This window comes from Branchiostoma belcheri, unplaced genomic scaffold, assembly GCF_001625305.1.
Source record: "Branchiostoma belcheri isolate BF01 breed outbred unplaced genomic scaffold, Haploidv18h27 scaffold15, whole genome shotgun sequence".
Taxonomy (NCBI): Eukaryota; Metazoa; Chordata; class Leptocardii; order Amphioxiformes; family Branchiostomatidae; genus Branchiostoma; species Branchiostoma belcheri.
In genome coordinates, this window is record NW_017802935.1 from 1,869,314 (window position 1) to 1,894,416 (window position 25,103).

General features: G+C 41.0%; 1 protein-coding gene across 4 annotated transcripts; it reads left to right on the top strand.

Annotated features, from left to right (window-relative positions):
- Positions 1 to 1,999: 1,999 nt before the first annotated feature.
- On the top strand, positions 2,000 to 24,526 carry LOC109465251 (dipeptidyl peptidase 4-like). Of its 4 annotated transcripts, none has more exons than XM_019762420.1 (25): positions 2,000 to 2,169; positions 12,077 to 12,182; positions 15,166 to 15,255; positions 15,531 to 15,625; positions 15,865 to 15,992; positions 16,309 to 16,378; positions 16,607 to 16,730; positions 17,128 to 17,282; positions 17,595 to 17,689; positions 18,121 to 18,250; positions 18,436 to 18,474; positions 18,669 to 18,785; positions 19,212 to 19,297; positions 19,575 to 19,622; positions 19,796 to 19,914; positions 20,177 to 20,224; positions 20,413 to 20,508; positions 20,848 to 20,917; positions 21,308 to 21,502; positions 21,682 to 21,736; positions 21,948 to 22,047; positions 22,462 to 22,520; positions 22,805 to 22,877; positions 23,707 to 23,780; positions 24,039 to 24,526. In XM_019762420.1, exons 1-25 carry the CDS (start codon positions 2,167 to 2,169, stop codon positions 24,129 to 24,131), a joined length of 2,268 nt encoding a protein of 755 aa, XP_019617979.1. In that variant the 5' UTR covers positions 2,000 to 2,166; the 3' UTR covers positions 24,132 to 24,526. The 4 variants fall into 4 exon arrangements, with proteins under 4 accessions (XP_019617979.1, XP_019617978.1, XP_019617977.1 ...); XM_019762419.1 differs by lacking the exon at positions 2,000 to 2,169 and adding an exon at positions 7,585 to 7,972; XM_019762418.1 differs by lacking the exon at positions 2,000 to 2,169 and adding an exon at positions 10,448 to 10,580.
- The last annotated feature ends 577 nt before the right edge of the window (positions 24,527 to 25,103 follow it).

The window sequence follows — 25,103 nt, forward strand, 5'->3', positions numbered from 1 at the left end:
TCCTTTTGTTATGTTTCAAATAAAGCAAAGATGGTTTCCCATAAGACCAGGCGCCACAATAGTCCTAGCAGACAAAATGTTTGGGTTTCTGATAATGCAGGGTAGATTTAAGTTTGGCACGTTATGGGTTTGACATTGTTATTTTCCTGTGAAGCAGCGTGGTCTTCTCGCTTGTGCATGTTCACATACGTGGTGACTTGCTGTTCTAGAAAGAGTCGCCAGAGATGTATATTTCCCCTATAACCTCCTTGATATAACAGAACCGAGAGTCAAAAGTAGGCTAAAGCGAATTGCAGCACGCAGACGCCTCTGTTTGATCTGACTCAACTCACATTTCATCAAGCTGCTCCCTAACACCGCGGAAAGATCTTTGTCCATATGGTTTTTTTACCGTTTCATTTTTCTATGTTTCATAGTGACAATCACTTACATATTCATATATTTGCATAATTATATATACGTATGTGTGCACACTGTCTGGCCCTCTTCCCGGCTTCAAGACATGCATACAAACCTGAATGGTCCCTGAACCCAAAAAAACAGCACAGGTTTGTTAATGATTATACCGAACTCACATCCACCTGGTGTTAGTGCACACACGGCACGGGGTAAGGCGTTACGGTAAATAAATACACATGGAACCTCTTAATTCGTGTCCAACATCTGAGATGTATTGCATGAAGCCACGCGGCACGATCACATGTCACAACACCACGTGATCCCTGACTTGTCACTCAGTAGAAAGACTGACGTTCGCAATGGGGGACCGGGTAGAGTACGGCCTCCGCTGCCTGCTATGTGACCCTCGGACCCTTTCAAACAACTGCGGCAAAGTTTGTACGGTTTTGACAGCTGTGCTGTTTGTGTTGGGGTGTAAAAGGGGTTGACAAAGTCATGCTTGTTGCTTGTTGTACATCGTCCAACGATGACTCGTGTATCAGCTAAAACGATTCTGTATTCAATTTATTTACCCAAGGTTTCTTTCTGCTTTAGTTAGAATGGCTTGTTCAGTGAAATTGAGTTCTATTTCATGGAGTTGTAAGTAGACCTAATAACACAGAATATATTGAGAAACACCTGTCAGAGGGTATCAAGCTCAACATTCGACGTCCAACATTTGAAGCGAGGAAACGCATGAGATATACATGCATAAAATACAGCATGCGATATCTATGTATGCATGGTAACTATTCTCATGAAAAAATCATTCGTGGTAAGCGAAACGCATGAAATGGTTTGCTTTGGCTACAAGACATATGAGAGCTTGGTGGCTAAAATGGTACAAAGAATGAATCTAAACTGTGATATTACGTTGTTGGTATGCTGCTGCGATAGTGATATTGGCTTGTATGCAGTCAGCACACACTTGGTATATAGAACAGTGCTTGTAGGAATATTCAGGCGCCACATGTGCAGTTGGTTGGACTGTGTGGTCTTCATTTTTTCTGTCAAAAATGACACCATTCAATGCTGAAAGGTATGTCCTTTCATCGATTCGTGTTTGTTATTTTTTCTAGTTTAAAAAAAGATGCTTTTGAATATGTCATGTAGAATATCTGTGTCACGTAATGAATTGACCATGTGCGTATTCATCAACCTGTCAGACCCTAATGATAAGTAGTACATATGATGATAAGTCTTTTGCATTGTATTTCTATAGAAACCTCATTCCAGCCAGTGATTTTAGGAATAGGCATGTCCAGGACATCTACTGATCAGTATGCCACGCGTTGGTTTGACTCTATGGTCTTCATTTTTCAATGCAGGAAAAATGAATTTGTCTGTGGTTTAATCTTTTTAGTGTTAAAAGACGTTTTAGATTTTGTCATGGCGAATTTCTGTGTCAGATCATGTTATCATATTCCTCAACGCGTAATACAATAATTGATATCAAGGAGTTTTAGTTAAGATGATATATACGATACGTTAAGATTCTTTTTTCCGACATGGTGTTCCTAGAAACCTCATGCACACCCTTTCCCATTAGAGCTACGCCCCCTGGTTGTACCGAAGGGCTGTAGTAGCGAAGTGTATTGACTCGTACGAGAGGCGGGCCAGCACGGCAAACCGCTTGGTTTGTACATCAATAGCGGCCTCCAGCCGACTGGCAGCATTCTCTGCCGGGGAGTCTACAGGAGACGATCTCTGGCGACAAGGTTGTGAGACATGGTAAGTCTGATTTACGATGGCAGTGCGTGTAACATACGACCTAAACATGTTGGCAACTCGTTCCGTATCTGTACAATGTACTACGAGCCAAGTGCCAGTTTTTACATGTGGGGAACACATTCACAAGTGATAAAATCGTTCTTAACTGGCTGCTTGAAAAGGACTTCTTGATTCTAGGCCGTAGCGAACCACGAAGTAAGGCACTGTAGTCGCCCTCCGTCCGTCTCCCACTAAATTACATGCGATAAATCACTAGTGTACAAGGGTCACGTTATAAAATTGAATTCGTGCCTGTGAGGGAAGCGATCTACAGATACATATTAACCCCGCTTCACGAATAGATCCCAGATAACTTGATCCCTGCCTTTTCCCGCGTTTCTGTGGAACTCTACCGCCCTCTGAGATTAGCTCCGGCCGAAAGGGTCCGACCGTTAATGTTTAAACTGGGGGAGAGCGCAACAAAACGTCACCCTGTGATAAAGTGTTTTAATATTTCCTTGTGTTTCCTTGACTTAACGTACACCTGCCTTCATTCATCACAGAAGCGGGTCTCTAATAGGAGACGTTTGGCGTTTAAGTATGTCGTAGGAACTGGCGGCTCAACAAGTCTGGTGTACAGCTGTTTCTGACGTTGACGCTGTACGTGACGCTAATCGACATTTGAAATGTGAACAGAAGTGGCAGTATAACGTGTTGAAAGGTTTCAGAGCGCCCAGAGCTGTCTCGTTTCTGCCTGTAAACGCTCAAATAAAAATGTTCTGATAACGTAAGAAGGGTCTGCCTTGTCTCGCCGCAGGGACTCCTAATTTATCCCGACAGCACGGGGCTACTTATGTAGTAGTGCTGTCTGAATATGTTGGTTAGATTCACTCTCACACTCAAAGAGAAAGGATTTAGAAAGTACCGAATTGCTGGGTGTTATCAGGAGATAAATATTCGTTTGTTGAAGACTTTTTACTGAGAGATACTGTAAGATTCTCCCCTTTTCGAATGTAAGGCATCCAGGTAATGTTAGGGAGGCAATACATTTATATTATATTATATTTGGAAGAGGAAATCTGTCTGTTATTGCAGTATTGACATTTATTACCATTTCTTAGCATATTTTCGTCATCATTTCATAGCATTTGGAATAGCCCCAAAACAAGCTACATGTGGAGTCCCTTTATTTTTGGTACCACCAATAAATATCCAGAACCAGCCACGATACGAAACAAGCAACTGTGTTCCGTCAGAGACTTATCAATCCTCACAGATAACAGTATGCCATGGAATAGAGTGGATTCAGCTTACTACATTGAAAATCTAGTATTACTGTATCGAAATCACTTGAGGTGCCTTTGGCATTGATGAAAGCAAATCTGCAAGGCTTGCACAATGTGGCAACACAATATTGACAGTTGTCAGCGGTGCTTAGAGAGTTTGGCCTTCATAACTTCACGGAGACGTTGGTTTGACGTCACACCATTCGTGCATGTGTGTAAAGTCGTCCCGGATTGGCTGTTGTGTGATGTTTTCAAGAAAACCCTTACATCCGGGTACCCGGTTCACACTGCAGTTATGCCTTGTTGGGTGAAGAATGTTTGGTCGGGTCCAGAACTGGGCCTGAGCATAGTTTGTACCTAGTTAGTACCGCCACCTTACCGTATCTGATAACCTTATCTTGGACACTGAGTGAGCGGCACTAGATAAGACGCCCATAAGAACCGTGTTGACCTGATGGCCATATTTCATAGTACTTCTTGCTTGCCTGAAGCTGTCTACTCCAAAACTGTTGTTTATTTCTTTGTTACAAGTTACCATTAGTACAATGTACGGAATGAAAAACAGGTGGTGACCACTTCTAGTAGTTTCCAGTCTTTCCAACCTTAACAGTGATGCCAGTTCTACCACCTCTACTGTCAGCATTACATGTCACTAGCTTGTGGTACAATACCGTAGGTAATAAATCAGCATCATATTATATTGTGAAGGATTTAAACATTGTGTCGTAACATCAATACATTCTTTGCTGCTGCTTTGCCTTGCTCTGGTTTATTGATTTGCGAAAGATCATCTAGAACTGAATGAAGAGAATCACTGTATCTTTACTTGTTATTTTACTGAAACACCGTTTAAGATAAAACACGTCTAGTTAGCGGTTTTCCCCTGTTCCTGCCCCCCACCAGCATCGTTACTTGCCGGTCCCTTTACGTAACCCGGTAGCTATAATTCCCGGCTGACATGTGCGTTATCGGGCTGCCGTGCCCGCACATGTGTAGCTGGTTATCAGTCCGATTTCCCTCCCAGACTCCTGATAACTCAGAGGCGGACGCGTGTGCTGGTGCATGCTGCTGCGATACGGCTTACAACATGTACATTCTCCCCCAACTAAATGGCCTATTAATATAAAGATCTTTCGTAGAAGAGATGTTTCTTCCATGAAAAGCCCGGAATGAACAAAAAGCATCTAGAGATAGCAAACGTACAACAGCGGTATACGTAGTTCATGCAAAAAAAGATCATTCAGAGCCATCGATGACGTCAAACATGTATCATCTTGATACTTGACCATATTTGCCCCCAACGCAACTCCTGTCTGTGCCTGCATCTTAGCCTCTACCAGGCTTCGGGAAGCGGCTGGAAAAATTAGTAGAAATTGGCCAAATAGACAGATAAAATGCCATGGGAGTGGCCCGCTAAAGTGCGACTGACAAACTGTACTCTTTTCATTAGCGGATCAACTCCCCTGACATGTTATCTGTCTATTTGGCTTTCCAGCCGCTTCCCAAAGCCTGTTAGCTTGCTGTCGACTCGTGGTCCATTCCCATATCTCACCATCTTTCAAGCGTCTACTATTCAGCCCCGTCTGCCCTATATACATGTAATGTACCACACAGTGCTGACTGAATGTACAGCCGTTCTTGTGTCAGTTTTGACAGCTCCTGCTACAGCTGCAGAGTATGCCGTGCTGTCTGTAGGGACATGATGACTCTCCTGACCTCTGCCTTTGATGGTTCCCCAAAGTTGATTTACCAGGTCCGCGGGCCCGCCTGGGTCTGCTCGCGGAATGTCCAGTGCATGTGTTTCGGGTGCTGGTCTGTTCTTTAGTTCGCATGAAATGCCTTCCCCATCATACTTACCATGATGTTCCCTTGCTGTAAGTTGGTTACCATCTTTGTCCCTGTATATCGCGGTCAAGTTCGTTTTACTTGGTGTACAATGTTCAAACAGACGGTCACATATTACACCGACCGTTCTCGTCACCGGGAACAACGACAGATGATCTAAAGCAGATCTAAGACAGAATCCAAGGCAAGGATATGAGGCAGAATTTTCAGTGAGTCAGTCGAATTTTGTTGGACACATGCACAACAATATCCCAACAATGCGCTCAGTTTGTACGACAGTCCTTCGCGACCTTATGTTACCGGACCCTTGCTGTTAATGTTTTTTATCTGTCCTGATGGCTTTTTGATCATCATTTCTCTGTCCCTCAGTCAGTCAACTTCCTCCAACTTGCAGTAGTTTAACTAGATTGATTGTACATGTGGTCTCTTTCAGCCTTTGATTTACTGCACATGAAAAGACCTCTTCACGTGTCAAGGTCACCACTGTTATAACACTCTTACCCGAACGTCACACCTCGGTTCACTGCCAGAAAAGCTGGTTAGCTATATAGTAAATGTTAGGATGTATAAACTTAAGGCAACTTTGCGCGGCCTTATGTACATACATCACTGTGCTGACAAACATCAGTGTGTCCACACCACACAACACTTCAACAGTGCAGTCGCCATGAGGTCTGTTGATATTACGTCTACATTGTTAGCAGAGTACACAGATATGGTGTATCCGTACATGGAGATCGAGTGGGCGTTTCTTATTATATTGCGATATGGACTTAGATAAGATACATGTACGTGTGTTGTAAGGGTGAAGGGGATAAGAGTACATAGAAGCAAGGATTGAAGGCTAGGTATGTACTGTATATCCTTTGCAAGATCAAAGTTAGAGACTTATGTTATAAGAACCAACCCAGTCGATCTGCATTCTGATACTTATTTAGAGGGACTATATATTTCTCTTTGTAGCAAACATTCAATCGAACAAGAAATCAGAGATTTTATACCCCCTGGAAGAGTTTCATGAATACACTATATTTCTCTTGGTAGCAAGCCCGTCAATCGAACAAGAAATCAGAAATTTTATACCCCCTGGAAGAGTTTGCATGAATACACTATATTTCTCTTGGTAGCAAGCTCGTCAATCGAACAAGAAATCGGGGATTTCAAACCTCCTAGAAGAGTTTGCGTAGCCTAATATATTTTCAACTGACCTTGGACAGAAACCTTGCAGACTGAGAGCTAAACAATACCCCGGTACCCGAAGGTAACAAATGTCTGCGTGTGCAGGGAACACTTTCAGACCAAGGTCGCCACCTAGCGGCTACGACTGATTGTATCAGTCTCAAAGCAGATGTTGGGAAGGGAGATCGGAAAAGTTTTTCAACCTACCCCGTTGTTTTGCTCAGATTCCAACTATCAAGTCGACCTTGGCTTGCATGAAGTACCCAATTACCAGCGTCCGTGGTATCACTCCTCCCTCCTTTCTCGCTCACTCCAAAGAATAAAAACAATCCACTCATAGCCCCTTGAGTTATACTTTTGCGTCCATGTACAGACCCTCAGACAGGGGGCAAGCAGAACTGGAAAATACCATCTTACGAAGATAACACTTCTGTTGACGCAACACACGGTACATATTCAACTCAAGCACGGATGAAGAGCAAGAAACGCGTACAACAAGTGTGATAAAAATCAATTAGGTTCACACTAAAGAACAAGGCGTAAGTGTGCTCGAAATGTACGTCCACTCTTTCTAACGTTGGAGCTCCGGAAGCAAACTGAGTTCACTGATCCTCAGCCTTGGATGCCAATCAGTTCAGTATGAGCTAGCCTGTGCAGACTTTTCTAGTGGTCCACGTTCGTCTTTCGTGTGGAGAGCTCTATCAGGCTTTGAACTAGTATTACACAGGTACGCCAACAACAAAGGGAGTTAAAGTCATAAAAGAACCGAGCCTGTGCAGTGTATTCTAAAAGTTCGATCCAAGCAAATTTGCATTACTTAGTCACTTTTGCACTCAACAACGAAACTCAATAACAAATATACAAAATGTACTTCGGCGTGATCAAAATTGAGACTACGTAAAATTTAATATGTCCAAAACATGATGGCTCAACATCATTTTCCTTGACTACATATGACTGTAATAAACTGTCACTAAATCAACTGGTAATGTGAAGTATAGAATGTTTACAAAACTCTCTGTTTTCATTATTTATCTCGGTTTCTCATAATTTGGCTTTGCTATGAAGGACGTTTTCAATAGCGTTCTAGATGTGTCATTTTATCAAAACGTCTCTCGCCCACACAGGTGGATAATAATTTACAATCCACGTTGCGAGACTTTCAAGTTTGGTATGATTTCCCAAGCCACGTATTGGTATAGCCCTGATCCTTGGGTTATGTAAAACGCCGCTGAAAGCTCCCCTGCCCGGGAGTACTAGTGTTACTTTTTGAGCCGTGAAATTTGATACTCCGACCTCGTGCAGGGGTCACAGACTTCCCTACGTACCAGGGGTAGGGACTGTGCAGGGAGAACTTCCGGGTTAGCCCCGAGCCTTGGTGCGGTGCCGTCCCGAAGTTTCCCACAGATGTGAGGCGGGTGTTGGGGTCCATGTTGTTCTCCAGGATGACCCACGAAACGACTGTGTACCCAGAGGAGCAGGAAAGTTTTCTTGGCCCACCCTCCACCACTCCGGTAGGGACCTATCCTACTACTGATTTGGGGGAGGGGGGCGTGTGTGGTGGTCAGTTTTATATACGTAGCACACTTGCATCCTGTTTGGTGCTTTACCTACAAACACCATGTCACATCAAGCCTTTCCTGACCATTTGGCAGGGTAACGTAAAGGGTTACATTATATGTTTAAATCTGTTGGTGTGTGTATTGCTGTAAGTCGAGCTGTCTGGGACACTTTGGGACCCCTTCCTGCAGTTCGGGATTGAACGCTAGGGGCGCTAACTAGTTTTAGCGTAATCCCTTGACTCAATAGTGATTACCAAATTATCCAATGATCTCCAATATAAACGTTAAGCACGTGCGACGTGGCGCGTGTGCTGAGAAAACGGAGCCGCTGGTATACCGTATAGCTCAGACGTACTTTTATTCATGCATTATGTTTGAAGCAGACGTTTTGATAAGCACATCATGGACGTACTAGCACGTCCTTGGTTATGTGAAAAAGGTAAAGGGATTGATGTTAACGATATAATCAGAGCACTGCCGGTTCCATATGGGTAGCCTAATCAAGTTCCGCAGTGCTGCCAAATTCCGTGATGAATGTTTTTTTCTTTTTTCTTTTGCATTCCGGTGGGTTGGCTGAAGTAGTGTGTGTGTCTGTCTGTATGTGTGTGTGTGTGTGTGTGTGTGTGTGTGTGTGTGTCTGTCTGTATGTGTGTGTGTGTGTGTGTGTGTGTGTGTGTGTGTAGTGGGTGTTATATTTCATTGACAAAGAATACGTTTTTCCTTCATGTGTATGTTGTTGTCTTTGTATTTCACACTTTTGCATCGTGCATCGTATTCTAATTATAAAACCAAGGCGCGTACACTCCAATTCTGTTTTCTAAGCCGTCTAGTGTAGAGGGTGGTTTTAATACGGATAGGTTATGTTTATTTGCCGGACATTTGAAACATTAATCTTGTCATTTATCTGTTAGCAGCTCAAGCTAAAAAGATGGAGAGGTCGTGCGTTATCGCCAGTGACAATACGTGCGCTTGCATGCATTTCTACAATGTACATGCCATATATAGCTGCGAAAAAAAAAGCAAACAGAAAAGAGAACATCCTTCTATCTCTCAATTCAAAAACACTGTGTCCCCTCCGTCCCGTAGCCTTGTACCGAGTATATCGTAGACTCTCCGGTATCTATACCGTGTTGGAATTGTTGCCTGCCCGCCCGCTTAGGCTCAAAAGCGCACGCCGGTTTTTAAGGGTCGGTTTTGCCCTCTGGGCGTCAGTTATATCAGAAAGCCCAGTTGGAAAGAAAGGCCTTTTTGACACGCTTTGGTGTGTCTAGCTATAGTGAATGTACACGTACGAGTCTCACCTTGCTTCTGAACGAAGCCGTCCTGTTCTGGTATTTTGCATTTGTTCCCTTTTTGAGTAGTTGGTTCTCAACATGTCGACCACTCATCACTCCTGACAACATCCCGCCGTTGTTTGTTAAAGGTTGTTAAGGGCCTTCCCGCGTCTAGTGACGCATAGGGCGGCGCCCATCAACGTTTTTAATAGCCCTGGGCCACACAACAGTCACTACAGCACGGGGCTAGTCCACTGGATACTCTTTCCCAAATGCTGAGTGCTAAGCAGAGAAAGAAGTATGTGCCATTTTTAAAGTCTTTGGTATAACTTGGCCGGAGATCGAACTCACTACCTACCGAATGCAAGGCTCTATCCACTTGGCATTGCACAGGTTGTTTGTTTGGAGTTGTTTGTGGCCCGGGAAAAATGCGGGAAGCTGCACGGCCCACCTGTCCAGTAGAAGAGTGGTGTTTTGGTTCCTGTCCGAATAACATCAATAGTCAAGGGTGGGCAAACAGTCGGTGTGTGTGGAGGGTAGGAGAACACCTGTCCAGGTTTGTAGATACAAGGCAAAGTGACAATGGCGCTCTTATTTTCCCCAACACAGAGAGACCCTCTCATGGTCCTCACATTGACTGGACATGTGGATCTCGTGCTTAGCATCTTTTCATGCTTTGACTAAGGAGGTTGATTTTTTAACCTCCTTGCTTTGACCAATGTTCAACATGTAAATTTTCGCCTGCAAAGATTTCTGTACTTGATCAGTCTTGAAAGATTGGAGGAAATCATACTAGTACTTTAAAAGTAATTTTACGTGATTTAAAGAGGATTGTAAAGTCATTGGTTCTTTACCGTGACAAACTATTGGACGCCCTGACTTTGTCGGGGCTACCATTAAATTGTCAAAGGGAAGGGACATTAAATAGATGTTGCGTTAGACCTAGTGTTATACAAATATCAGCATACAATTGAACGTTGCAATGTTCGCCAATAAAGATATACCTACCATGTGAAACGAAAATGTCAGGGAATACGTAGTTTTCTCGTCCAAACCTCCCCGCGCCACTTCCGAGTGGTCCCGCCTGTACGTCAGCAGTAGTTGATGGGGAAACATCGGGCCCTGGTACTCTGGTACTCAGCACCGGGCTGAGATCTTCAATGTGGTACTAGAGCTGACAGGCAAGCCTGGCTCCCATGGCCCAGCTCGGCATGGCCGCTGTGGTAGGCAGGGCGGCGGACGGAGATCTCATGATCGCCCGGACACACATATTCCGCGACGACAAGGTTAGGAGCAAGCGGGTTCTCCCCTAGACTTTAATCAAACTGTTTGTAGTACGTGATTTTCGTTTCAGCATTTATCCTTAGTGCAGGTGTGCATTGGAAATGCGCCGTATGTTTGTTAAGACGCTGATGTGTTTCGATCTTTTTGCAGACGACGGCAGAAATCGTGAAAAGCGCTTCACTTTTGCAGTAGCTTTTATTCAAGCTGTTTGTAGTACGTGATTTTCGTTTCAGCATTTATCCTTATGTAGGTGCGTCGTGCATGCGAAGGTGCCGTACGTTTATTTAAACGCTGGTGTGTTTATATCTTTTTGCAGAAGACGGCAGTAGGCAAAAGCGCATCGCTTTTGCAGTAGCGTCAGTTGTTACAGAATTAACAGCATAAGCCACCCAACTTTCATATACCTTGTATATGTGTCATATACTTGTAGTCAGAAAGCGTTGCGATCTTTAACCCCAAAATCTGCTTGGAGATTAGCGATCTGTCAGTGTGGCACACGAAACACCTTACATCCGGGGTTATCTAACGATATCTCCATTATCTGTGAATCGGATGTAGTAGATCTCCTAGATGGACAGTATCAACAGTTTCATTGAAATGAACGTAAATCTGAGCTCGAGAATCTAAGGCAAAGGGCAACGTTCGTGTGAGTTTGGAAATGGAATCCCGCGAATCCTGTGGTGCACACTACTGACCCAACGCGTACATGCAAACAAAGCGTGGTTATTTTTGCTGGAGGTGTTGCGATGTTTTATTTTGACAACACGGAGACGACACGGGAGGTATAAAGACTTCTCCATACCTCACAGTAACATGCCCGCCGGCACAACGGAAAGGATTTAATGGTTTGGAATAATGCCGAGAGTTATGGTATAAGCTTGTAGTCATCCGTCAGTGTCTCCAGTATAAGGAGCTTACACGGCATTTGTGAGACTAAGGTCTTGTCAAGACCAAAGATTTATTAGTCCTTTTCCTTAATTTCAGCGACCTTCAACAGAAGTTACAAACAACTGTGAGGAATGAATCTTTGCGAAGTATCTCCTGACCTTTTCTCTCTAGACCACGGTTGGCAGTTAGTCGCCTTCTTAGTCTTTAGATAGTCGTCTGCAGCAGCCGAGGATGAATTACAGGCGCTTGTCCAAACCCAGCACCGACCTTGCCATTGGGTTGGGGAGTGGTCGGGAACAAAGTAGTGGAAAGGCCCAGAATGTGTGACTTAAGATGTATATTTTATAGTTGTATGAAATACACAACATATTTCAACTTCCCTGTGTCCCAACTGTGGCTGGGACTGCCGTGCGAAGATAAAGCTGATTAGCTGCGCACGGCCACAACACCAGACTTGTGGACTTGTGCTACCATCATCTTTCGTCGAGATGGAAGGGTGAACCTTATAGTTGTGGGTTTAAGATGTACGCTTTTAACAGCACAGCACAGCATGACAACGCGAGCAAAATTAAATGAATCATAAGCAGCTTTGTTCCTAATTTTCTTCCAGGCGAAACTTGCCACGAGGAAGGCCCTCCTTGTCACGTTGGGTGTGATTGTGTTGATCGCTGCTATCACTGCTGCCATTACTGTACCCCTACTACTGCTGTATGGAGGTGAGTTTCATTACTGTACCACTACTACTGCTCTATGGAGGTGAGTTTTATTACTGTACTACTACTACTGTACCACTACTACTGCTCTATGGAGGTAAGTTTTATTACTGTACCTCTACTACTACTGCTCTATGGAGGTGAGTTTCATTACTGTACCACTACTACTGCTCTATGGAGGTAAGTTTTATTACTGTACCACTACTACTGCTCTATGGAGGTGAGTTTCATTACTGTACCACTACTACTGCTCTATGGAGGTGAGTTTCATTACTGTACCACTACTACTGCTCTATGGAGGTGAGTTTCATTACTGTACTACTACTGTACCCCTACTACTGCTCTATGGAGGTAAGTTTTATTACTGTACCTCTACTACTACTGCTCTATGGAGGTGAGTTTTATCATTGTAAGCCCCATCCCTGTACCACTACTACTGCTCTATGGAAGTAAGAACATACTAATCTCCAAGCAGATTCGGTGGGGCAAGGGGACTTTATGTTGGCTGCCTGTATCCATTTGCCGCTTGTATCCATCGTGGAGCGAACGTTGGATACAGGCGGCCAACAAAGTCCCCTTGCCCCACCGAATCTGCTTGGAGATTAAGAACATACATCTTCGCGGAGATTTAATTTCACGGTAGGAGGGGGAGGGAGTTTTCGCCGTGTTCAATTTTATGTTCACGGTTGAAACATTTGTCTAGTACAGAAGTAGAAACGTATATTCATGATTGCCGCAAAATTAATAAAAAAAACGCAAAAGTAAAACCACCGCGAACGTTTCAAAATTTACATTTGGATATATTTAAGGAATCGTAAGTACACAGTCATTCATATTGGACGGAACGATATACATTTGCGTTACATGTACCTGCAGGAGTGGATGTTTAGTTAAGGTTGTTGTCCGGTTTCAAACAAAACGCGTTCTTTGCTAAATGTCTGTCACACTCTTCAGCTAAAGATAGAAATTTTTGTATACGAGATCACATATAGGTGAGTTCACAAGTTCACGTTAAACTCAAGTTGCACAAGCTCTCTTCGGGAACCAATATACAAGCGTAAATATCCACATGGCCCTCTGAACCTCAACATTCTACCGAGCTACACGGACTAACGCCTCAGGTTTTGTCAACAGTAGAGGACATCCACACAATTGATAATTTATCGTCTCAATAACATCGCTTGCATTGAGCACGGTTCACGACAACAGTACAGAAGCATGTATAGTAAGTACTGGTATGGCGGATATATAAACACGGGTGTAAGTGGGTGCTTCTAACACGATCAAGCTGATTTAAGACCAGGGCAAAACGTACGGCTCATAACCATTTAACAGTTTGAACAATTTAAATTTAGAGTCTTCAAATTTAGTGCTGAGGACATGCAAGTACAACTTTGGGGATATATGAGCGTTCTTAAGTTCGTAGCTTGTATTTTTTTCGTTCAAAAATTCTGTTGGACAAGATTATGGTATTCTGTTATAAATTTCGTTTATTTTTCGTCATATTACAGTCATATTACGTATTTCAAAAAAAGCCAAAAAAAATTGAATCCTAACGATTTTTCGATTGGTAAGCACACGTACCCAGTCTCCAAATTTAGTTATAAGTTTGCTGTATGGAAATACTGTGCATGCTTTTTCGTACATCAATTCATATTCTACACGTTCTTCAGTTCAAAATTTGTATCCAAGCGTCCCCAGGTTTCGAGCATCCAGTCGGGCCTTTGGTACAATTGTTAAAGTCAGTCGAATAGTCGCTTGCTTTCTTAGCCCATTGACATACTTGGACCAAAGCCAAGCACAAGCTTTTCAACGTGTACCCTCGGTATGTAGTATGAAAATCTGCCAAATTTGTCTTTGATGACGGGTTTAAAGACATAGAAACATTTAACAACAGCTTGAAAATATTTGCTTTGCCATTTTACCGAGGGATGTCGTTTTCTCCGCAATACTGCGTGTTCATACACATTCTTTTCCTTCGTCATTAAAATGCCGTCGACAGATGGCCTTCGACTGGTAAAGGAGCCTGCAAAAACAAGCTTAAGGAGTTGGTTTAGAAACGCGTGCACGTGTGTTTAGGGTGCCGTCTTAAAACAGGAAGTAATAGTACGCTTGCCCGACGAGCTTCACTACCTATAGTATGCGCGCTCTAAAAAGAGCATATTCAGCAGAAATAAATACGTCCGATGTCCTCTGGACCAATGTGTGATTTTAGGAATCGGCCGATGTTGGTAGGTCACCGAGCCAATCCTATGACTGACAGAGTAGATTTTACTGACAGAGTAGATTTTCAGACAGAAAATACCCTGGCGGTTTGGGCTCCAGGCCGATGACAGTGTGCCGGCTACTGTACTGTTCTGTGCCGTCCACACCCGGCGGTGTTGAATGTTATGGCTGCGCCAAACTATCACCTAACGCTGACGTTTACATAACTGACATTGGACGCCTCCCAAATCCCAACCATGACACATTATCGGCCTTGATGGATTATTCGGACCTTAAACTTTCAAGTTTCACCAGCCAATAACATCAGTTACAAGACGCTCTCCAGCAACCCCCTGCTTTGCTTTCCCAAATACGTGGCTTAAGAGTTTATTTCTATAGTACGTGTTGATGTAGTTCCGTGGTCTATGTCACAAGACAGATGTGGCAGGCAGCTCTCCTGTGTAGTACTGGGCACGCAATAGTCTTTTTTTCTTGGGTGGTCCTTTCCCTGGAAATGTAGGGCTTATTCCGTTTTTATATTTTAGGTTATCAGTGGTTTTCTGAGCGTGAAAAAAAACTGTTGGCGTCACTGGCAAATATAATAAAGATACCTAGAAACAGGCAGTATATGATCGCGTATGGCACACACTTTTGGGCCAATAGAATTGAAGCACTGTAGTTAATGAATAAAAGTGTGGATCCACAATTTTGGTTTAATTATTTTGTGGTGCAGTGAAAACTTGAATATGTGTAATCATCTGGACTTGACTTTTATTGACAGGCACACCAGACAACAGACCAGGTTACACCTTTGAGGATATGTTTAACCAGAAATTCAGCTACAAGGGCTTCTCAGCCAGGTGGATCAGTGGTAAGGACAATGTGTGTGTGTGTGTCTGTCTGTCTGTCTATGTGTGTGTGTTATATACACACCAGAGTGAATCGTAGTAAACAGAAAAGTATAGTTTTCTTTCCGAGTAATATTATGCAGCCATTTTCTTTCAAGTGTTTTGTAAACTACGTACCAGAAAATTCAAAGTTTCAGTTACCACAATCATATATATGCTTCTCTTAGATTTATGCAGTTACGTTTTGATTCTGTGTATGTAAACTATGTTTTCCTAACGCTGGCTTGTCTTGAAATAGGTGAAGACTACATATATCGTGACGAAGATGGCGCTGTGCTCACCAAAAACGTTAGGACAAATGCGACAACAATTCTAATGGACAACAGCACTTTTGTAAGCCATCCCTACACTTGTGTTTACTATACTAGTAATCGTTCTATACTGTAATATACTGGTCACCTTCAAAACATGTGGATTATTTGGAGGAAAGGCATCCATTTGGTGGTTTATGCCAACCTCCAGGTAAATGTAGGTCAATTTTAAGATTTTTTGATCCTCTCAAAAGTAAATTTTGGTCAGATGTACACTTGTACAAGCCAGTAACAAGCTGATGAACCCTCTTCTCTCTACAGACAGAATACGATGCCTTTGACTACAGAGTGTCCCCAGACTTGCAGTACATTCTCCTGTCCTACAACTACAAGAAAGTGTTCCGACATTCCTTCACTGCCAACTGTGTCATCTATGATGTTCAGGGAAGGTAAGGGTCAGTTAAAGCTATATGGAAACTGTTAGGCCCCATTCCCACTAGGATAAAATTGCCTGGATCAAGCCCAATTGATCCGGCTCAATCCTGCTCTGATCTGGATCGATCTGGATCAAAGCCATCTCAAAGCGAATCAACACGGCTCGATCTGGACAATTTTATCCTAGTGGGAATGGGGCCTTAATGTTAGGTGTTTCAAGTTTCCAGTTGTAAGGTTCTTGCATTGTTTTACATAAGCTGTTCTTATGCAAATGAAAAGCGAGGGTCTAGCCTATCAAACTAACACAGTGTGACCTGCAATCTTTGTCAGTGTGGTGACTGCGTGGATTCCTTACGATGACGTGCAGTTTGCTGGGTGGGCGCCAGTTGGACACAAACTGGTGAGTACCAGCATTGTTCCCTTTAAAAAGATATCTCCAATCCTCTGCTAGCTATATACATTGTAGGCAGGGGTGCAATAAAATAACAAAGTGATTGGCTACAATCTGTACATCACAAATGACAACAGTGTGCGAAGTGCAAAAACTGGAGTCCAACTACAATGCCGATAGTCCATAGTTTGGATTGCTTTAATGTTTGTCTAAAAATATATTTCTTCTTTTCATTAGGTGTTTGTGTACAAGAACAACATATACCTTAAGGCTGATTTCTCTGGAAACGACTCACAACCCATCACTACAGACGGGGTGGAAGGACTCATCTGGAATGGTGTTCCTGACTGGGTGTATGAAGGTAGATTTCACACACTAAACTTTAGGTTCAACATGAAGTATATGGGACTAGGATATTCACTGAACTTTAGGCTGACTATACTGCAGCTTTTGTCTGAGCTCAGAGTAGACATTTTTAAGTCACCGTTTTAGCAAGGTTTTCTTGGAAAATCAATATAAAGATTGCATGGTAGTTTTTAGAAAATAATTTTTTTCATTGAATGATACTGTGAAGGGGACATTTCATTTCATGTACACTTAATTGATAAAGTAAGTGACCAATTAAAAAAAATTGTTAATGTCAGGTGTGTATAAAGTCATAGTCAAGTTCAAACTTGTTGAAAGCTGCTGTAGGGTTGTCAAGATGTTGTTTTCAAACAAAGTTTAAATTTTTTACAATTGTCCATTTTTGCCCCTAGAGGAGGTGTTCTCTGTAGATAACACCATCTGGTGGTCGAAGGACGGGAACCGTCTGGCCTTCGCCAAGTTTAATGACTCACAGGTCCCAGTCATGAGCTTCTCTCACTACGGAGAGACACAGTACCCAGGGATTGTGGACATTCACTATCCTAAGGTACAGTGGACATGTCAGTACAATACATGTAGTTGTGTGGTTTCAGATCACCTTTACACTATGATGAAGACTTGATTTGGGTTGATGTTTAATGTTTCTGTCTATCCAGAAGCCATAGCCCACATGGGGCTAATTATCTAGTGACAAGTAACAAGTAAAGCACTATACTACATGTAGCTAAAACACATAGCATCTACATCTGTGCTCATTTTGTTTTAATTCAATAAAAGTGACCAACATTTGAAATGGATAGTCATCAAAACCGAACACAAGTACAAATGACATAATCATGTTAAATTTCTTTTACTCCAGGCCGGTAGACCCAATCCGACAGCTTCACTTCACGTGGTTGACATGACTGATCCTGCCTACCCCATACAGGAGGTACCAGCTCCTCCGGGATTGAGGTACGCACCTGTCAAAACACCTACCGGTAGTTCTCTTTGACGATCAGTGGTTTGTTAACTAGCATTAATATTTGGTTACAACTATATGAACAGTAATATTCCAAGAATGTTCAAAACATCCTGATTGCATTCATGATCAAGGGAGAATCAAAATATTTGGAATATACCTCAAATGTTGAAGAGTGCTCTTTGAATAGCCAAGACTATATACATTTAAGAAGTTTTCATTCAGACGGCAGTCTGGCTCACTCCACATCTAGTGTGAAGGGTATATAACTTGGGTTTCCTGAATGTGGCTTGACTTTGAAATTCTTCATTCTGATTCTGTAAGTGTGTAGGGGTGTTAATGAAACCATGTACATGTATTACAATTTTCTAGTTCTAACCTAATATTTTTTCCTAGATCACAGCAGCATGCATTTATTTTTCAGTGAACTGTACCTGTACGTGGTGTCGTGGGCCAGTAACAGTCAGCTGTATGTCAGCTGGGTACCACGTCCACAGAACACGTCCATAGTAGACATCTGTGACGTCACACAGGCTACTGTTTCATGCAGAATGGTAAGACTAAGGAATCACCTATAGAGGTGTCTTATCCTAAACATACTGAAAAGATAATTATGTTTAACTTAAACTTTTGTGTTAGATTTGTCATGGGGAGTGCTGATGTCTTGCCTTGATGTCTTGCCTTGTGGGATGTTATTATTGCAGATGCATCCAAGTTTTATCATATTTTTGCCTCATAGATTGACTATGAAGAAAGCACAACTGGATGGATTGGCACAGTAAGTTTTCTGACATTTTGTTGATTTTCAATGTGTTTTTCCTCTGCCTTGTGTACAATTTCATCTGGTTGGTAACTCAAGGGTTAACAAAGTTTAAAAGACTACAAAAAAGTTTCCAAGTAACAATATCTTGGTTGTGTGTCTTGTTGACAGTAGTGGTAATCTGACCAATTGCACATTTTGGTTCTCTTCAGTTTGGTCCATCCTGGCCACTGTTTATTGAAGGTGGCTCCAAGTACCTTATTATACAACCACATGATGAGGGGAGTGCAGGGAAGTTCAGACATCTATGTCTCAGAACTATCACACAGGTCAGTAATATCACATTTTATGTAAGTATGAAATCAATTTTAATTAGTGATTTGTTATATTGGTTACAGCAAACTTTCTTTTGATTGAATGATTGAACAGAGGTAGAATTTAAGAACAACATGTACATTTTGTACATGTATTTGCCAGAATTGCATGTATGGAAGAATACTACTGATTAATTAAAAGAAAAATATTCTGAATGCAAGGGATGCTTCCTCTCTCTCATCTGTTCCTTCCTCTTTCCATCCTTCTGTCCCATCTGCTTTGCCATGTCTTAGCGATATCTCTCTCTTTCCTAATCCATTTGTATGAATGAAGAAGAAAGGAGTTATTATTCAATGTTAAATTTCTGTACCTGTAGGCATTGTACTTCTATTATGTGTATAGCTGAATGTTGACCAGTGTACATGATTATGTCCCTGTAGAGTGGTGAAGCGTCACGACAGTGGCTGACAACAGGACAGTTTGAAGTCACCAGTATCCTCAGCTATGATGAAGCTAACAGGATTGTGTAAGTACCATTAGTGTCATCTCATGGCTACCTTTGCCAACCTTCAGGACTTTTGCTTGATACATGTATATTATTACTCTGTTGTTCTTTCCACAACAAATTCTGAATGTGAATATATGAAGTTACTGTTGTTATAGCTTTTAATGTTTTAGATAAAGTGTTGGTTGCATCATATACATGTAGGGTCTTCCTTGGTTGCATACATGGTCAAAATGAGTTTGCAATGGCCATGTGAGAAGAAACAACTTATTTTAAAATTGTTTCTCTGTTCTTGTAGATATTTTATCAGCAACGAGGAAATTCCAAGACAGAGACATGTGTACAGGTAAGAGGGTTGGTGTTCTTGGGTTGAGATTTTATCTGATGCTTCTGAGTGAGAGCATGTAATATTTTGTAGTTTAGTGTATCAGACAGCTACTGTTGGAATGGGCTCTATACACAATTACAGTTGTAGAAAGATAATAAAATTACTAAAACTACATGTGATGTGTCCCCCAGCGTAACCGTTGGTAACCAAGACAGTAAGAAGTGCCTTAGCTGTGACCTGTGGGATGACTGTGGCTACTACAATGCCTACTTCAGCAAAAATGCCTCCTGGTACATACTCAACTGTCGAGGTACACCCTCTATAACTCTCATAACTTTAGAGGATTATAGAGATCTAGAATATATTTGTCTGTATGGAGTATGCTTCCACTCATTTTATTCATTCGGTTTCTTCAGTTGCTTTTGACGTAGCAGAGATTGACTCTACATGTTAAATTTACACAACATAAATTAGTTTCCCAAATACGTCAGAGTCCATGCATTGAACTACACCTGTCTGATTTAATGGTGTATTTTATGCCAATTACACTATTACATCCTCCTCACCTATAGGTCCTGGTGTCCCAATATACACCCTAAACAAGGCACAAACTGACAATTGTGAGTACTGCTATTTTTTCTTGTTTAGCTTAGTCAAATTAGGAATGGCCTTTTAGCTATATTCCTCCTAATGTGGATTCATCTCTACTGGAAACATCCATAACTTAGCCCCCATAACTACTCCACTGATGTGGTCTCTTTACATGTACATTTCTATCAGTTATAGTTACTTTGTTTTTGTTTTTCAGACGTTCTTCTTGAATACAATGAGGAACTTCGAACCACCATAGACGAGACACGTATGCCCATAAAAAGATACCAGCAGTTCAGAGTTTCAGGCTACGGTTAGTCGCAAAATATTCTTTTTCAAAAAAAGTTTCTTCATGAACTTTAAGTCAGAGTTATACCATGTTTATTCCTGACCCTCAGTAAGAAAATTGAGGAATATGGGTGAAAATTTTGCTTTCATCACCTTGCACAGTCTTTTGAACATGTCAATATGATGCATACATAGAAGTCATCTTTTTTATCATTTTTAAGTGATCATTCGAATTGAAGTTAAATTTGTATTAAGACCTCCAAACTTTTTTACCACATTTTACTACATGTACTAGTGGGACCCATGTAATATGAAAATATGACTGGCTCTTCAACTCATGTTATGGTGATTTTTCTTTTGCTAGATCTTTGGGCAGAAATGTTTCTACCACCAGACTTTGATGAGGGGAAGAAGTATCCAGTGCTTTTTGATGTGTAAGTATAAAAAAAATGATTCACATTGCAGTAAGTTCAGAAACATTTGTAATGCAATACCATAACATTAATTTCAACCACCCACCCACCAAATGCTTACGATTTTTTTTTCCGTTTTAACGTCATTTTTCCCCGATCTAACATCTAACAAATTATAAAAATTAATTCAAAATGCATGATATACATTCAATGATCTCCTCTATAACCTTATATTAGACATGCATCATCCTAATGCTCTAAAGGAATTCTTTTCTCACAAATATTCTTATCTATTCAGGACAAATAAGTTGTTGCTTTTCAGAAAGACACAATTGGCAATGTCTATATCTCAGTGTTTTCATGATTTATTTTCTATTGACTGAGATGGTTTGCCCCCTTGTGTATATACAGGTATGCTGGTCCATACAGTCAGAAGGTGAATGAACAGTTCCGGCTGTACTGGACAGCATACCTGGCCAGCAGTCTGGGGATCATCGTGGCCAGTTTTGACGGCAGAGGTTCTGGATACCAGGGGGAGAGAATTCTGCATGAGATCTACAGACGAATGGGAACAGTCGAAGTGGAGGATCAAATCGAAGCTGGAAGGTAAATTCCAGTGAACAACCAAATATTCATTGATAAACTTACTTTACATTCTAGTTCCTTTTTTTTGTCATTACTGCTGAAAAGTGAAATGCATGGTTGTTTTTGCTGCCAATATATAGCTAAATGCAACATTGTCTAAATACATGTAACAGACATACTTTTGGTCACTTTTGTCACAGGCAGTTTCAAAACCTTGGATATGTTGACAAAGACAGGATGGCGATTTGGGGATGGGTAAGTGTGAAAGGCAAACCTGTAGCCTTCTTTTTCACCTTAAGATGTAAATATCATTCAATGGAAAATACCAGGACAAGCAATTTCAATCTCACCTAACTTGATAATTCTGGACATAATGGACAAAGTAATATCTTTATTGCCTTATTAGGATGTTCCGTTGTTTTGAATTTGTTGTTGTATAAAAATGTTTTGTTTGGGTTGCACATAGTCCTATGGTGGTTTTGTAACATCACACGTGATTGGACGTGGATCAGATGTCTTCAAGTGTGGCATCGCAGTTGCTCCTGTAACAGACTATCTCTACTACGGTGAGTCAGCATTCTTGTATGGAATTTCTCATTCCATACAAGATGGAATGCTGAAGATCTATTCAAAATTAGTGATTTAGACAAGTACATTAGACTTGGTGTACATTTGTAGATGGTTTCAGTACATTTTGTATATGCAATTCCTTCATTATATTATGCCATTTAATATATAAATAAGAAAGAATAGATATCATTGAATTATCTGTATAGTTACAATATAAGATGAACCAACTGCATATAATTTTTTGCCCTATAATCAGAAAGCCTTGCAATGAGATAGCATTATGTGCCCATGTGCCAGTCTTCAACACTTTTGTACTTTGTATGTTCTGCTTCATTTTCTGAAAGTCCCCAAATGGCTAACTTCCATGCTACAAGGTATTAAAAGATGTTGCAATTGTCTTTATTATACAGATTCTGTGTACACAGAGAGATACATGCAGCACCCTCAAGATAATGAAAAGGGCTACAATGTAAGTATGACATCCAATTATTGCACTGCACATGTGCACATAATATACTATATACTCTTGTGGTGTCCATTGTGTATTGAGATAAAGCGTATACCTGCTATATGTGTATGTCAATTACTTTGACTAATTTGAAAGTTATACCACCTAGGCGGGGCATCATTTTTTTTTTAAATCACCAAGTATGACTTTATTATGGCATCTAAAACAGTTCAAGCAGGCCAGCTTCATATTTTCAACTAGCTGGGTGGTGGTATATTCTGCTGAAGTTATTCTATTCCTTGCAGGACACAATCGTAATGCATCAGGTGGAAAACTTCAAAAAGGCAAAATTTCTACTGGTTCATGGGACAGGCGACGGTGAGTCAACAGTGAAATGTTTCTAATTGCACCCTGCACAAAATGAGCCTTAAACTTAAAGACAAGACGTGTGCCTGTGGTGCCCCCTCTGAAACAGTACCACACTACTTGTTACATTGCCCTCTCCACACTGAGCCACGCAACACCCTTGCCTCCACTGTTGAACACCTTACTCAACATCACCTAACCACATCTGTTCTGCTCCAGGGTTCTCCAGGTCATAGCTTAGATACAAATACAAAACTCACACATGCACTCCACACATTCATTGCCCAATCAAAAGATTCTGTGCCTCTTCCAACTGAGCCTAACTTAACATTCATTTTGCTGTATAGTTATATAATAATTGATTTTAATTATAGGTGTAATTTATTTGAAAATTGTATACTTGTGTATAATCTTGCTTTAACTATTTATTGTTGTTGTTTTTTACGTCATATGTACAGGTATGTGTTGGGTGTGCACGCTATCAGCATACTTGCTGCCTAGTGCACACTTTGTATTGTCATGTCGCAATTTTGAATAAATAAAATAAAAATGTTTCTAACATTATGTACGAGTAATTATTTTGATGGAAATCCAGTTGTGAGTGTTTGTTGGGAGTCCCAGACCATGTTTTATCTTGAAGGGATATTTTGTGAAATACTAGGTACATGTGTATACTTAATGGCAGGACCATGTTTTTAAGAAGTTGCACAATGTTTTTGCTGTTGAAGAGAAAGTCCATTGCACTGGTTCAAATAAATATTTTATTGGTGTTCATTGAGTATACGTAACTGGTCCATGGTTTATTAATCTTATTTCCTGTTTCTTATTCCTTTTTCTATAGACAATGTACATTTCCAGCACACAGCGGACCTGGTCGATGCGTTAGCCAAAGCAGAAGTAGAGTTCGACTTACAGGTAATGTCAAGCTAGCACAAAAAATATGTTCATCAGTCAATTACCATACCAGAGACTTAACTATGATATAACCTCAAAATGTAGTAGAAAAGTTTTGACAAGATAAATGCATATGCTTGCCTTTGTCAGTTTTATGGTGTAATGAAATTAAGAGATGGTCTTTCTTTTGGTTGTTGAAGTTCCATGGGGAATCAGTCCTTTTGCTATTTTTGCACTATTGTACTGTTTATCTCAACATTTGTTTTCATTTTCATTTAGTTTTACACAGACCAGGACCATGCTATACGGAGCACAAGGAAACATCTGTACAACAAGATGACCAACTTCCTCAAGGAATGTTTTGACATGTAGAGCTGCTACCCAACAGGATCATCAGTGTAAAAAGCCCATTTGTAAAGAAAGCTGGTGCAGAATTTCTGAGTTATAGGGTGTTTTTTTCTCATGGCTGTGACGTACATGTAAGTACATTGTATTGTCTTCCACGTTGGTTGGTTCAATCTGGTCATTTCCAGGTAGTGATTCAGAAGTAAATTTTCAGGAGAATTTTTCCATGTCGTTACAGTTGTGTGTAATTATGTGCAAATTCATAGCTCTGACTCTGCCGGGTTAACTACATTGTACATGTAGCATGGCAGCTGTGACGTCACATGCAAACATTACAATTTTCTGTAGTTTCTACGTATGTCTTGTATTTTGGTTCAGTTGTGACAATCTTCATTCACCAAGTTTGTTCATGATTGTGTTTACATCTTAAGACCATAATGATTATGAAGGGAAGGGTGTTATGACCAATATTAAATAATGAATTTGATCTGAAGTTATCGTTAAGCTACATTGTGAGTAATGTTAGGGCTTAAGCCAGTTAAGGGCAGAGAAAGATGCGATGATTTGTGCCAGAATACTTTTCATAAAAGAAGATTGCAGCTATCCTTTTTAAGGTAGACAGGGTCGTTTTGATGCAGTTTACATGATGCTAGCTCAGTTCTTTCATTAATGTTATTATTGAATGTTATACATCCATAAAATGACATTGTCTACTGCCATGTACTGTTATCATATGTGAAAGAAGATGTGTAAAATATAACTTGAATGATGATTTTCCTTTGGAATGTTTCTTTAGTGTATTGGACTTTGTGGAAAATCCTTCTTAGATATATGATGGTAAAATCCAATGTTGAAGCGACCAAAATGTACCAAAGTGTGTCCAAAAATAAGGAGTCTTGTGTGAATTGCGAATGTTAGCGTTCATAAATGTGTATGTAGATTTTGACTAGCATTTAGCATAATTGTAGCAGTATACCACAGTGACAGTAAACTTATGAT